Source organism: Trachinotus anak, unplaced genomic scaffold (assembly GCF_046630095.1).
Source record: "Trachinotus anak isolate AG129_WGS33_773 ecotype Australia unplaced genomic scaffold, CSIRO_AGI_Tana_v1 ptg000029l, whole genome shotgun sequence".
NCBI lineage: Eukaryota > Metazoa > Chordata > Actinopteri > Carangiformes > Carangidae > Trachinotus > Trachinotus anak.
This window is the reverse complement of record NW_027273880.1, coordinates 441,698-454,682: the sequence shown is the minus strand read 5'-3', so window position 1 is coordinate 454,682 and position 12,985 is coordinate 441,698. Positions and strand designations below refer to the sequence as shown.

Here is a 12,985-nt window from a genome sequence, read left to right as displayed (position 1 = left end):
ATTTGTTCTTCTTCATTCTTCTCTGCTCCACCTTTCTCCTTCTCTTTCTGCTGCTGCTTCAAACCAATGTGAACAGTGAACACACACGTTCCCTGATAACACCAACACGTCTCTGATGACTCTGTACCAGCCCCACTTCACAGCTCTTATTGGTCAGCAGCTGACCAATCACAGTTCAAGGCACACCAGGGTTGGACCCCCTGAGGAGGGGCCGCTCATTTACCCCCCTACTGCAAATATAGACTTGGTAGCGTCTGACGTGCTGGGAGAGACAAGAGGCTGCGAGGCTCAGTTCAGGCTGCAGGATGGTGCAGCGAGGTAGACCACTTTTATATAACACAATATTATTAGTCTACACAATAATCAGTGCGGCCCCGGCCCCCAAACGGCCCCCGAGAATTCTCCTGACCCTCCCCATCAAACATTCTTTCATCCTCCTTCTTTCTCTTCACTGGCTGATTTTTTAAATCCTCACACAGAAATCCTGAAAATGAACCAACCAATGAAAAACTGGAACTTCACAGATTTGAACTGAATATAAAACTACAACAGCTCCAGTCAGTGAACTGACCCCAGAGTCTCCAGTCTACAGTTTGGACTCTCCAGTCCAGCACACAGCTGCTTCACTCCTGAATCCTCCAGGTCCCAGTTTACACTCAGGTCCAGGTGTCTCAGATGGGAGGGGTTGGACTTCAGAGCTGAGGACACGACTTCACAGTGAGTGTCTGAGAGTCCACAATAAACGAGTCTGTGATGAGAGAAAATATAAAATGTGTTAGAATAAAATCAGACAGAAACAATAATTGTCATCACTCTCTCTCAGACCAGCAGAGTTTTATGGGAATCTTTGTTGTGAAGATGAAGGAGGGAAAATGATGTTACATTTATGTATCTATTTAAATTGTAAAATAAAAGAATATCAACATGTGGCTTCATTTTTGATGTTGTGGCAGCCTATCACAGATGAATCAGTGTGTGGGAAACACTGAGGTCTAATCTTCAGATACTGAGCCCACACATGTCTTAATGTCCGGTGGGAACATTTTTTGCTGCCTGGTTTTCCCAGAAGGTCCTTACAGAAACATGACACTGAGCTCTGGTGTGTAGAAGAAGACTGAATCCTCCCATTCTGCTCTGATAGATTCACACCTGTGGCTCCCCTAACATCCTCAATGCTCATCATGACTTCAGTCATCTCTGGACAATGATTCAGGTCTTATACAAACTTTTCTAAACACCTGCTAGAACCTGCTCATTAGAGCTTCACTGCATTCACTGTTCACTGTCAAACACTGATGACTGTTGTCATAGAAACCTCATGAGTCCTGAATACAGACCTCCACAGATTCATCACTGCTCTCCTGTAACACTGTCACAATGGACAGTTTCAACAAAGATGAACCAGAGACATCTTCTTTTTTCATTCACACATTCCTCTTCCTCAGAAGAAACTGCTGCCTACATTACCCACAATGCATCTCAACCACCAACCCTCAGCTGTTAGATTATGGTGTGGTATGCAGCAGAGATGAGGGGGGGCTACAGAGGTCTGGTGTTGTCTTCAGACTCCGCCCACACTGACTCAGGTGACATCACCTGAGGACATTTATCAAACTGCACAGCTGGAGACACTAAAGCTTTAATACTACTGTTTTCTCATATGCAGGTGTTCTCCCCAACACCTGGAAACACCTGGAAACACACACTGAGGTGTAAGATCAGTGGAGCTGCTTTAATTAGTTTTATCAGTTTTATACGTTTTGGTGCTCACAGCATTTACAACACCTCCACAAAAAAACACAACTGACCTTTGATTGTTTCAAAGTAAAACTAAGAATAATGAGAATAAATGAAAACTGTGTTTATCTGAATTTGACTCAACTACTGATCTAATCTACTGATTGATAATTATATTGATCATGCCTGGACTCACCGAGCCTTCCTGCAGTTCCTCACAGCTGGGATCAGTCTCCATCGTCCCTCCTCTGATGTCTTGTACTTGTCCAGGTCCAACTCATCCAGAACCTCCTCTGACATCTGCAGCATGTAGGCCAGAGCTGAGCAGTGGATCTCAGAGAGTCTCTGCTCTGATCTGGTCTCTGACTTCAGGAACTCTTGGATCTCCTGATGAACTGAGTGGTCCTTCATCTCCATCAGACAGTGGAAGATGTTGATGCTTCTGTCAGGAGAGATTTCATCACTGTTCATCTCCTTCAGGTTGTTGATGGCTCTCTGGATGGTTTCTGGACTGTTCTCTGTCTGACCCAACAGACCTCCTAAGAGTCTCTGGTTGGACTCCAGAGAGAGGCCATGAAGGAAGCGAACAAACAGGTCCAGGTGACCATTTTTACTGCTGAGGGATTTCTCCATGGCTGCCCTCAGGAAGACATCCAGAGGTAGATGATGACTATCATGTTTCCAAAAAAATTGAGAAATCTTCTCAAAAACAGACTTTGAGGTTGAGTCTCTGTGTTTGTAGTCTTCTCCCAGGAAGTTCTCCAGGACCTCTGTGTTCCTGTTGGTGTAACAGTGGAGCATGTAGACTGCAGCCAGAAACTCCTGAATGCTCAGATGAACAAAGCAGTAGACTGTTTTCTGGAAGATCACACTCTCTCTTTTGAAGATCTCAGTACAGAGTCCTGAGTACACCGAGGCCTCTGTGACATCCAGACCACACTGCTCCAGGTCTTCTTGGTAGAACATGTTTCCTTTCTCCAGATGTTCAAACGCCAGCCTCCCCAGCTTCAGAAGAACTTCCCTGTCAGCCTCCATCAGCTCCTGTGGACTCTTCTCATGTCCCTCATCATACTTGAGCTTCTTCCTCTTTGTCTGAACCAGCAGGAAGTGTGAGAACAGGTCAGTCAGGGTCTGGGGCAGCTCTCCTCTCTGCTCTGTCGTCAACATGTGCTCCAGAACTGTAGCAGTGATCCAGCAGAAGACTGGGACTTGACACATGATGTGGAGGCTCCTGGACTTCTTGATGTGTGAGATGGTTCTGCAGGACAGCTCTTCATCACTGGATCTCCTCCTGAAGTACTCCTCCTTCTGGGCATCAGTGAAGCCTCGTACCTCTGTTACCCTGTCAACACATGTAGGAGGGATCTGATTGGCTGCTGCAAATCTGGAAGTGATCCAGACCAGAGCCGAGGGAAGCAGGGTCCCCTGGATGAGGTTTGTCAGCAGCAGGTTGACTGATGACGTCTGTGTGACATCAGACACAACCTCCCTGTTGGTGAAATCCAGTGAAAGTCTGCTTTCATCCAGGCCGTCCAAGATGAACAGAACTTTACAGACAGCCAGCTGCTCTGCTGTGACCTTCTGTAATGTTGGATGGAAAACATGGAGCAGCCTGAGAAGACTGTACTGCTGCTCTCTGATCAGGTTCAGCTCCCTGAACGAAAGCAGAACCAGCAGACTGACATCTTGGTTCTCCAAGCCCTCTGCCCAGTCCAGACTGAACTTCTGCACTGAGAAGGTTTTTCCAACGCCAGCGACGCCGTTGGTCAGAACCACTCTGATGTGTCTCTGTTGGTCAGGTAAGGCTTTAAAGATGTCGTGGCACTTGATTGGAGCATCATGGAGGGTCTTCATCTTGGAAGCTGTCTCCAGCTGCCTCACCTCATGTTGGGTATTAACCTCTTCACTCTGTCTCTCTGTGATGTAGAGCTCAGTGTAGATCCTGTTGAGGAGGGTTCCACTTCCTGTTCCATCACTTCCTTCAGTCACACGTTCACATCTGCTCCTCAGACTGATCTTATGTTGATCTAAAACCTCCTGCAGACCACTATCTGCTGAAAGAGAAGAGACAATGTCAGAATGAAGACAGAGAATCTGAGAATCTGCTGATTATTTTCATCAGCTACAGAAAAACTAAAGAGCAGCAAAGAAAAGCTTTTTAATGTTGTGGTTTTTAGAATCATCTGAAATGTCAGTGCTGTGTGATAGAACAACTGACACTGGAGAAAACAACAGGTCCTGGTTTCAGAAATGAAGACATCAGCAGACACATGTTCAGTCTCGCTTTGTAGAGTGCTGCTCTGACTGGCTGTCTGCAGTCCAGGTCTGGTTCTGGGTCTTTGTCCACACTGGGGACAGGAGGGGTCTCCTGAAGACCCAGACTGGCCCCAGTATGAAGTGAAGCAGTGTCTGCAGAACCAGTGTCCACAGCTGGTAGAGACTGGATCCTTCAGGACGTCCTGACACAGAGCACAGCAGGACAGCTGCTCCTCCACAGAGACACCACTCCTCTTCCTCCCTCTGTGAAGACATTTCCTCATCACTAACATGTCACAGTCAAATATGTCCAATAACTGAATCATCTTCAGCTCAGTTTACAGTAGAAACTGTCTCTTACTGTGAGTCTGAGGGTCCAGGTTCAGGACTGAGGTCTGGAGGACGACCTTTGGACCAGTCACTCTTCATAGACAGACAGCTGGATCCTGGAGACTCTGCTCTCAGTCTGTGGTTCTGACCTCTGCAAACACAAACATGTGTTTATTCATATCACATTGATCACTGATCAATTCTCTGATGACAGAGTCTTTGTGAAGATTGAAGTTTTTATTCTGAATTCATGAACATTGAAAAACAACGGTGAAATTAGTTCTTGTAAATTTGAATTCACTTTTAAAAATTCATATACATAATTTCAATGAAAAACTAAACCAGTGGCAGAAATTCACAGATTTCAAGATTCAAAATCTGCTGAGACAGATTTTCTTCCCTACACTACAGACAACAAAGTTGTAAGAGCTTTGAGTCTGGATTTACCGTGGATAACGCCGGATTGAGCTTTAATTTTGGTACTTCCTCTGAATTAGCATATTAGCTAAATTTAGTGTTTCACTAATTTTTAGATTTAGCATTCAAATTTAGATTTAACATTTAAATTTAACATTAAAGTTGACTAAATATGGTGAAATGTTGTTATTTCAGAATGAACCACTTTACAATCAGCGGCCCATATTACATAGAGCCTGAAATCTGTATAAACAGCTAACAAATATCTAGTTTGATGTTAAAGAGGCTCAGTCATTTCCTCCAACAGCTGCTCACTGTAGTTTGGATCAAACTAACTGTGGAGAGTGAAGCTCTGACATGTGAAGCTCATCATTCAGGCTGTAAAATGATCCTGCAAAGTGTGGTCAACTCTGTTAGATCCCAGCTCATCCAGGTTCACCAACACACTGCTCTCTTCTTCTGTGGCTGCTTCTCTGCTCCACCACGGCCCTTTAATTACTGACATCTTTACATCTCTGTCATGTTCATCAGCTGCAGCAAAAATATGCACAAGAAAAAAGTCAAACTCTTCTTTGTTGGGATCATTTCACAAGAAACCAGCTCCTCAGCAGTCACTGTTAATACACTGATATGTCAGGCAGCTGGTGTCAGGGTGGGCGGTAAGATGGCGGGTTGAGCAGGTGCTTTTTTCAGAGCTCCTCAAGCTAGTCCCAAAACTTTATCCTTCATTACTAACTGTCCAATCAAATGTGCTGAAATGAGGAAACAAAAGATAATTAAACCCACCACGCTAAGACTGGAACCACAAAAACAAGAATCTTTGTCTGAAGAGGAAAGAAAAGACGGCAGGTGAGTCATGGAGCACAAGTGACGTTACTCTGCTGAGTAAGATACAGAAAGACACAGAATGAGGTGGAGTCTGCAGATCAAAGGGTTGGAAGAGAAAAGAAAATGTCAGTGCACAAATCATCCAAATCCTCAAGAGACTCGTCCCAGAGACAGAGTCAAAGATGGAGGATGTGGTGGATAATTTAATATAAATGTTTGTAAGGAACTAAAGAGTAAAAAGTATGAAAGTAATTTTCTCCAAGAAATATCTCAGTGTTGTAGGAAACAGATCTAAACCTTCAGGAGAAAAACAAACTGATGGAGTTACAAACCAAGTCAGATGATCTGTGTCTTGAAAGTGTCTGTGTCTTGTGTCTTTATAAGATCATGAGCCAAATGTCTGGAGGGAGGTGAGAAAAACTCCTCATGTTTTAGTCACTTAGAGAAAAGTAGACAACAGAGAAACTCAAATACAAGTCTACTGATAAATGGAGTCCAATGCAAAGAACCAGAGAGTTTAGAGAAAGAAGTGTTGAGGTTTTACTCCGATCTGTGCTCCTCACTTTACTCTTTAGGTGATGCTGTTGCCTTCTCTGATAAAATCCAGGATGGTATCCCACATATTGAGGACTCCTTCAGGGATTTGTGTGAGACAGAGTTAAAAACTGAGGATTTGGACTCAGTGATCCTGAAGATGGCTTCCTACAAATCTCCAGGGACAGATGGCTCACAGCTAAGTTTTATCAGCTCTTTTGGAAAAGATCTAAGAAATGTATTATTTAAAGAGTGGATAGAGAAGAATGAACTGATGTCAAGCATGAAACAATCAGCCTGATTCCTAAATCAGGTAAAGACTAAAGAAGTTTAGATCATTTCAGACCAATCACATTGTTGAACACTGACTATAAAATACTCTCAGGGGCTGTTGCTGCGAGACTGAAGACAGGTATTTGGTCCATAATTAGTGAAACACAGTCAGGATTTTTGAAAGGAAGGTCAGTTCATAATAACACAAGGCCTGTATTAGACCTTCTTGATGGTAGTGAAATAATCCAAGAGAGTGGGTTTATTTTATTTCAAGATTTTTACAAAGCATTTGATTCTGTGGAACATCAGTTTATACTGGAAACTTTGAGGTTCTTTGGTCTTGGAGAGACATTTATTAAGATTACAGGGCTGCTGTACAATGGAATCTACAGCTGTGTTTCTCTAGGACATGGCACTTGGCCACCTCTGTTTGTAATGGTGGCAGAGATGTGATCTGTTCTGATTAAAACAGTGACATTGAAGGTTAAATGTGATGGATAAACAAATAATAAGAAGTCAGCTGGTGGATGACCCAACTTTGTTCTTATAAAATGAAAATCAGATCCTTTAGCTTTGCAGTCAATCAGTTCTCCAAAGCATCAGGTCCATGGCTCAACGTCAATAAATGTGAAATAATGACAGTGCAGGAGCGCCCCCTGCAGTCAGCATGTAATATACAGGTTCAGAAGGAGGGGAAATCTTTAGGAACTGTTGTTTGTAGAGACAGAATTATGAGTGAAAAGAGGAATATCTGTAACAATATGGAAAAGTGTCAGACAGTTCTTCACAGATGGCTGCAGAGAGATGTCAGCATGTCTGGGAGGATTTTGTTAACAAAGATGGAGAGTTTGTCCAGACTGATTTACCAGCTCTCTCCTTCCCCATATCACCGACAATGATCCAAACTATAAATAAAGTTCATTTATGTCCAAATGGAGAAATAAAAGTCAGTATATAAGGAGAACTGATATAATTAAAAACTACGAAGAGGAGGAGCAAATGTGATTGATCTTGATATTCTGAGTGGTGTCTTGAAACTGAAGTGGTTACAGTCTTTCATCTTTTTGGTTCATTGTCCCTGATGTGATTTTCCAGAACATGAGAGGAACAGACTTTCTACCACGCTGTGACTTTGAATTTAGCTCATTACCAGTCAAACTCTCCACTTTCCATCAGCAAGCCCTCCTCTACTGGAAATTAATATACAGACATAATATGACACCACATAACACACCTGTGTGGAACAACACATATGTTCTACACTGTGAAAAATCAGTGGATTTAGATGAGTAGAAATCTGAAGGAATCTGGGCTGCAGCTCATTTTCTGGATGACAGTGGAAATGTGTTACAGCACGAGATGTTCTGTGAGAAATTCCAACTCAAATGTTCTGTTCAAACCTTTAACAGATTGATTAAAGCCGTACCAGTCTCTTTGAGATCAGTGGTTTAAGAAGGGGATTTGAGATTGAGGAGGTGAAGGTGATGAGGAGAAGATATATTTCACTTCCTCTCCCTCCTGAAGTGAAAGAGGTGAACTTTAAAATCTTAAATGAGATTTACCCAACAAACAAGTTGTGAAGACTGAGGTTTAATCTTGATGTGAAGAACTGTGTGTTCTGTGAAAATGAGGCTGAAAGTTGGAACATTTATTCTTCCACTGTGGATCAGTCTTTCTGGAGCGACATGTGGAGCTGGACACAGTCCAAGAGGATCATTTACAAATGCAGGTACTTTAAAACCAAACCATGTATGAATCATTGGCTGAATGAATTGAAATCACTATGCAAGTCTCTGAAGCTGATAAAGAATGATAAGAAAGCCCTGAAGTTAGTTTATTCTCTTGATTTATTTCAATGAATCTTCTTCTTAATCTTTTCATGTACTTCTGTTTTTTTCTCTTAAACCTTGACTTTATTTATTTAATGTGCTTCTGCTCAACCTCAGTTTTTCTGTGAAGAAGCAAAACTGCCTTGTTTGTTTGTATCTTGATTTGTTTATGAATAAAGTTTATATCATAAAAAAACTATGGCAGCTGTTACAGGAAGTGACATCACTGCAGGAGCTCAACACACTAAACACTGTTACAGAGACAGTTTGGAGGTTCACAGGTTTGTAGCAGGTCTCTTACTGTGAGTCTGAGGGTCCAGGTTCAGGACTGAGGTCTGGAGGATCACCTTTGGACCAGTGACTCTTCACAGACAGACAGCTGGGTCCTGGAGACTCTGCTCTGTCCTCCTCTTCCTCCACACAATCACTCATCTTCAGGACTTCAGTCAGTCTGAGAGGGAAACCAGTAACACTGACTGTGAGCTCACACACACAAGAGTCAGGACAAACAAGCTGCTCAAGAGACACACCCAGAAACACACACACACACACACACACACACACACACCTGTACAGTATAATAAAGTCCCCCTGCTCAGTTCTCTCGGCTCAGTTGTAGGTTTCATATTATTCAGCTCATCACCATGTGGAGTCAAACTGTTGAACAGGAAGTACCACACCTCATGTTGTTCCTCCTTTTCTCTCGGTGTCTCTGTGTGGACAGAAGTTCTCTGTGACTCTTCTTCCCTCCACAGTCCACAGGGACAAACTGACTCAGAGACTTTGACAGTAAAATAATAATAATGTTGTGTTAACACTCACCTGCCTCAGCCTTCAGTTTCCCTCCTTCTGCTCCGTCCACTTCAAATGGAGTCTGAGCTCACTGAACACTTTCACTTTCAGCTGCTCCTCCCCTCTGCAGTTACAAGAAGTCACATGACTCTCTCTGTGTGTGTGTGTGTGTGTGTGTGTGTGTGTGTGTGTGTTTTCAACAGAATTATCTTGATTTCCATTCATCTAATATCATTTTCAGGTTGAACTGGATCAAACATTATATTAAGGATAAAGATGTTGTAGAACCCGATAATGTAATAAATCCCCGATAATGTAATAAAAAATTTCACTTGAGTGGATTGAAAATGTAATAAAATCTGATAATGTAATAACTTCCCAATAATGTAATAAAGTGCATTTCCCAATAATGTAATACACTCTTAACCAATAATGTAATAAAGTGTTACATTAACGGGAGGTTATTACATTATCAGGTTAGCCTTCATTTCAAGGGACCTGATAATGTAATAATACTCCAATAATGTAATAATTTAACAGGAGATCACCCATTACTTGGTTTCAAGTGGTGTGTTCAAGGTTATATTTCTGTGTAAGCAACACAAGCTCCAGAGCACCACCAACAGGTCAAAGTTGGACATGCATGAATGGCTAACTTTGACCCTGTTTTTAAATTTGAGAAGAATCTGTTTGACGCATTTGTTCAGCTTGGTCTGAAGATCATACGCTAAGTTTCATTAAGATTGGACAGAATATGTGTCCCCCTAGAGGTCAAAGGTCACCAGATGTTTTGGGTGTCCCCAGGATGATGTCATGAGTCTATATACCAAGTTTGATTGAGATATGTTAAAGGGTTGTTGAGAAATGGGCTTACTTCCTGTTTGGCAACCTCAATGTCAAGTTTGATTAGTGCCTTTGAATTTGAAGAAGATGCTGAATGCATTTATGTGTCATGGTCTGAATATCACCTGGGCAACGTTTCAAGAAGATTAGACAAAATTTGTGACAAGAGAGGCCTTTTAAAGGTTTTTGATCAAATCAAAGATGGTGGAAATCCAATTTGGCGGAAAAAGACATTAAGGATGCGTTTACCTAGGCTTGGCCCGAGGGCCCCAGTGATACATCGTTTGTGAAAACGGATGAACGGGTCAAAGTTAACCATTCATGCATGTCCAACTTTGACCTGTTGGTGGCGCTCTGGAGCTTGTGTTGCTTACACAGAAATATAACCTTGAACACACCACTTGAAACCAAGTAATGGGTGATCTCCTGTTAAATGATTACATTATTGGAGTATTATTACATTATCAGGTCCCTTGAAATGAAGGCTAACCTGATAATGTAATAACCTCCCTTTAATGTAATACTTTATTACATTATTGGTTAAGAGTGTATTACATTATTGGGAAATGCACTTTCTTACATTATTGGGAAGTTATTACATTATCAGGTTTTATTACATTTTCAATCCACTCAAGTGAAATTTTTTATTACATTATCGGGGTTATTACATTATCGGGTTCTACAGATGTCATGACCTGCTCTTTGTATAACAGTTGTTGGTCTGGAGCCTTTGACTCTGGTTTATTTTAAACTCATCTCTTATTCTATGTTTTAGTTTTAAACTCATCTCTTCTTCTCTGTTTTAGTTTTAAACTCGTCTCCTCTTCTATGTTTTAGTTTTGACAGTAAAATAATAATAATGTTGTGTTAACACTCACCTGCCTCAGCCTTCAGTTTCCCTCCTTCTGCTCCGTCCACTTCAAATGGAGTCTGAGCTCACTGAACACTTTCACTTTCAGCTGCTCCTCCCCTCTGCAGCTACAGGAAGTCACATGACTCTGTGTGTGTGTGTGTGTGTGTGTGTGTGTGTGTGTGTGTGTGTGTGTGTGTGTGTGTGTGTGTGTGTGTGTGTTAAAAACAGGTTTGACATGTTCCACCATCATTTATTAAAAACAGACTCTACCTTATTCACCTTCACATGAAAAAACAAGTCTCACTATTTCAACAGAATTATCTTGAGTTCCATTCATCTATTATCATTTTCTGGGATCAAACATTATATTAAGAATAAAGATGTCATGACCTGCCGTGAAAAGGTTGCTCCACCCCCTTTTCACTCTGCCCTGATCCCCCACATTATCATTGTGTTGTTGTTATCATTGGTGGAGTATTTTATATTTTGAGTAAATGTTTCTATTAATTTTTCAGGGATTGTTTTATATTTGGGTTTTGAGATATTTTTGTGTGGTTTATGTTGGAAGGGTCGGCCCACACTGCATATTTTCAGGTCTCTGTCTGAGTGGGGTTAATTAGCTGCTCAGCCAGCGAGAGAGGAAACAGGTGTGTGCTATCAGGTCCTTTCAGTGTGGGTTGGGGTAGTGTGGGGTTGGGGTGCTTGGGATGGCGAGCATTTTAGCTCACCCCCATACTTACCTGAGAGGATGGTTTGCTCCACCATTCAGAGGTCAAAGGGGAGAGAGAGGTGAAGCAGGTGGCAGCTTGCTGTGAGGGTGCAGTTTTAGAATTTGCTTGTTATGGTTTAGATTCTTTTTCTTTTTAAATTGCCCAGGATTTATCTTGTCTTCTGTTTTGTTAATAAAATATCACTTTTTGAGCACATACTCCAGCCTGCTGACAATTCTTTTTGAAACATCTTTTTTAAGTGTTCCCAGTGCCCATACCATCATCTGCCCTTTGCAGACAGAGGCAACACCACACCTGCCCTTTGCATGACAACTGTTGAACATGGTCATTATTTTGTAATTACTTACCTTGTGTGCCCACTGTTGCTTTACTTCCTGTGTTTGACTCTGTCCACTCTGCTACATTTTAGTTTGAAACTCATCTCTTCTTCTTTGTTTCCTCCCCCGTCCTCTCTCCTCCAGAGTCTTCAGCCTCTAAAACAGAGACTTTCAGAAACGCTGCTGCACCTGTTCTATTTTGAAAACTCCAGACCTTTGGAAATGATGACGGAGACACCCATGGTGGCTCCCGATTGGCTCTATCAGCCTGGACTACTTGGGCTGCACGATTCAGAAAATCTCAGGATTGGATTCAAAACTGATTCTGGATTCAATTCACACATAGATTTGCTGCAAATCTGCTGCAATCCTTCACTGGGCCCCTGGACCATGAGTCCCCGATGCTTCTTTGTTGGCTGAGAGCCGCTGCTTTGCTCCACCATGGAACAGAGAGAATCTCTGTGATAAGATATGAAGATAATTAATCATATTTTTTTATTTTCACTAATAATAAATTGACAATAAAAGAAACTGGATAATAATAATAATAGTAATAACTTCACACAGTCAATTATTCTGGACAGGAAGTGCAGGTTTTGTGTCACCTCTTCATTGTGCCGTCTGAAGCCGATCCTGTAGCCCTCATCTAACTGTTCATCATTGCTCAGCCTGCCAGAGAAACTGAAGGTGGCTGCGCTTGCAACCATCTTGACAACACTTCAACACTTCAGTCAACAACACTGACAGCAACACTTCAGAAAGGTGTTTAAGGTCCTGTATCCCCGTCGTTGTCCTCCACGTTTCGGTCCCAGCACTTTGAAAAAGCAAACAGGGAAAGCAATAAAAGGCACCACACCACATCCAGATATCCAGCTCCATCTGTTGTAACAAGAGCGGGAGAAGCCTTGAGTGTAGGCCCGTCCTCAATCACCTGCCTGCTGCTTAATGTTTAAGTTGAGCTGGTCCGGTCCGAGCTCCTTTATCCTCTTTTCTCTTCCAGTGTGCGTCCTGTCAAAGGATGTTTCTGTACAGAAATCACTGAATTTTCTTTCTCCACGGGTCCACTCCTGTACTACCTGTACTTCCTCCGGCTGTTATAATAATTAGATGGATACAGGGTGAAGTAGGAAGAGTAAACAGTTTGTACTTAACAGCTACTTTTGCATAATTAATTTAAGTTTAATATCACATGTCATGTGTCTTTCACATCTGGATAATTGACCAGAGGCCACTGTTTACAACAGT

The 12,985-nt window shown here is 42.1% G+C and overlaps 2 protein-coding genes across 2 annotated transcripts in view; one reads left to right on the top strand and one right to left on the bottom strand.

Moving 5' to 3' along the window:
- Nucleotides 1-9,423, bottom strand: part of LOC139611996 (NACHT, LRR and PYD domains-containing protein 12-like) — a 173,090-nt gene extending 163,667 nt beyond the window's left edge. The window contains exons 1-7 of the mRNA XM_071467104.1: nt 9,027-9,423; nt 8,773-8,916; nt 8,506-8,655; nt 4,355-4,474; nt 3,956-4,257; nt 1,934-3,788; nt 572-748 (exon numbers count right to left, since the gene is read on the bottom strand). Coding sequence (XP_071323205.1) covers nt 572-748; nt 1,934-3,788; nt 3,956-4,257; nt 4,355-4,474; nt 8,506-8,636 — 2,585 coding nt within the window. The 5' untranslated portion in view covers nt 8,637-8,655; nt 8,773-8,916; nt 9,027-9,423. The remainder of the gene's footprint in view (nt 1-571; nt 749-1,933; nt 3,789-3,955; nt 4,258-4,354; nt 4,475-8,505; nt 8,656-8,772; nt 8,917-9,026) is intronic.
- The window catches only part of LOC139611995 (protein NLRC3-like), a 418,379-nt gene that overhangs the window by 402,400 nt on the left and 2,994 nt on the right, over nt 1-12,985 (top strand). The window lies entirely within an intron of this gene.